The following is a 1,018-nucleotide window of genomic DNA, read 5'->3' on the forward strand; positions in this document are numbered from 1 at the left end:
ATTTCATTTTGTGCCAGCTAATACTATAATATGCATGGCCCACAGTCGCAAAACTTAAAAAAATCAAATACTATACTGGCTCAAGTTGACATTTCATCATTTAGTAGCTCGTGTTCTTTATGCTTGTACTAGAACTCGAGGCGACCGATATTATGTTCAAAACTTTAAATTAAAATCAGTAAACTTTTTTATAGTCCTTTTAATTATTTTTTGTGTGTGAACAAGGGCCCATGATTATGTGGCCCCAGGGCCTTCATAATATTTTCTGAATGAAGGTTTGAGACGAGTCCGGCTTTGAATTAATAATGCCACCAATTGGCCAAAAATACAACAATGCACATACATACTCCGTGGACCGTGGACCATCAGAAGCAGTGTACAAGAAAACTCAAACTATACATTCTTGAGAAAATACTAGCAGATAACCAAGTCTCCCGATGAACATCATACTGCGCGCCGGTGCCCCTCTACAAGCAAAATCAGGAGACAGGAGGCTTGGAAATGATAAGGAAGCAGCTGCTGGTTAACCAAGGAAGACTTGGACGCGGACGGCGAGGAGTAAGATGGTGATGAGGGCGAAGTAGATGACGGCGTGGATGAGCATGGAGGCGCCGCTGGTCTGGAAGCTGCCGAAGTCCACGATCCTGCCCTTGCCGGGGATCTGGAACAGCAGCCCCGGCGAGAGGAGGATGAATAGCGCCAGCCCGACGAACACCGGGGCCCAGTCCGCCATTGGCTACCTACCTCTTCTCTGATCGATACTCTTGATCTGTGATAGTAGGACCAGTGGAGAGTGGAAGGAGTGCGAGGCCACGAGGGGGTGAAGCCGTGTATATGTCGCCTTTAGGTGAGGGAAATGACTGGGACACGAAGCAACTGGGGAGGTGGGTGGGTGGGAGACACATGCTGATCTCATGTGATGGTGTGGATGGTTGATCATGGTGTGGGGGATTCTCTCTAATGTGCTGCCATGTGCCATCGATATCCCGCAAATGTTTGTGCGGTTTGTTACTTTGTC

At 47.6% G+C, this 1,018-nt stretch overlaps 1 protein-coding gene across 1 annotated transcript; it reads right to left on the reverse strand.

The window, feature by feature from the left end:
- Positions 1-270: 270 nt before the first annotated feature.
- LOC119368213 lies at positions 271-818 on the reverse strand. Its single transcript, XM_037633533.1, has one exon. The coding sequence runs from the start codon at positions 731-733 to the stop codon at positions 524-526; it is 210 nt and encodes a 69-aa protein (XP_037489430.1). The 5' UTR covers positions 734-818; the 3' UTR covers positions 271-523.
- Positions 819-1,018: the final 200 nt, after the last annotated feature.

Source organism: Triticum dicoccoides, chromosome 2B (assembly GCF_002162155.2).
Source record: "Triticum dicoccoides isolate Atlit2015 ecotype Zavitan chromosome 2B, WEW_v2.0, whole genome shotgun sequence".
Classification (NCBI taxonomy): Eukaryota; Viridiplantae; Streptophyta; class Magnoliopsida; order Poales; family Poaceae; genus Triticum; species Triticum dicoccoides.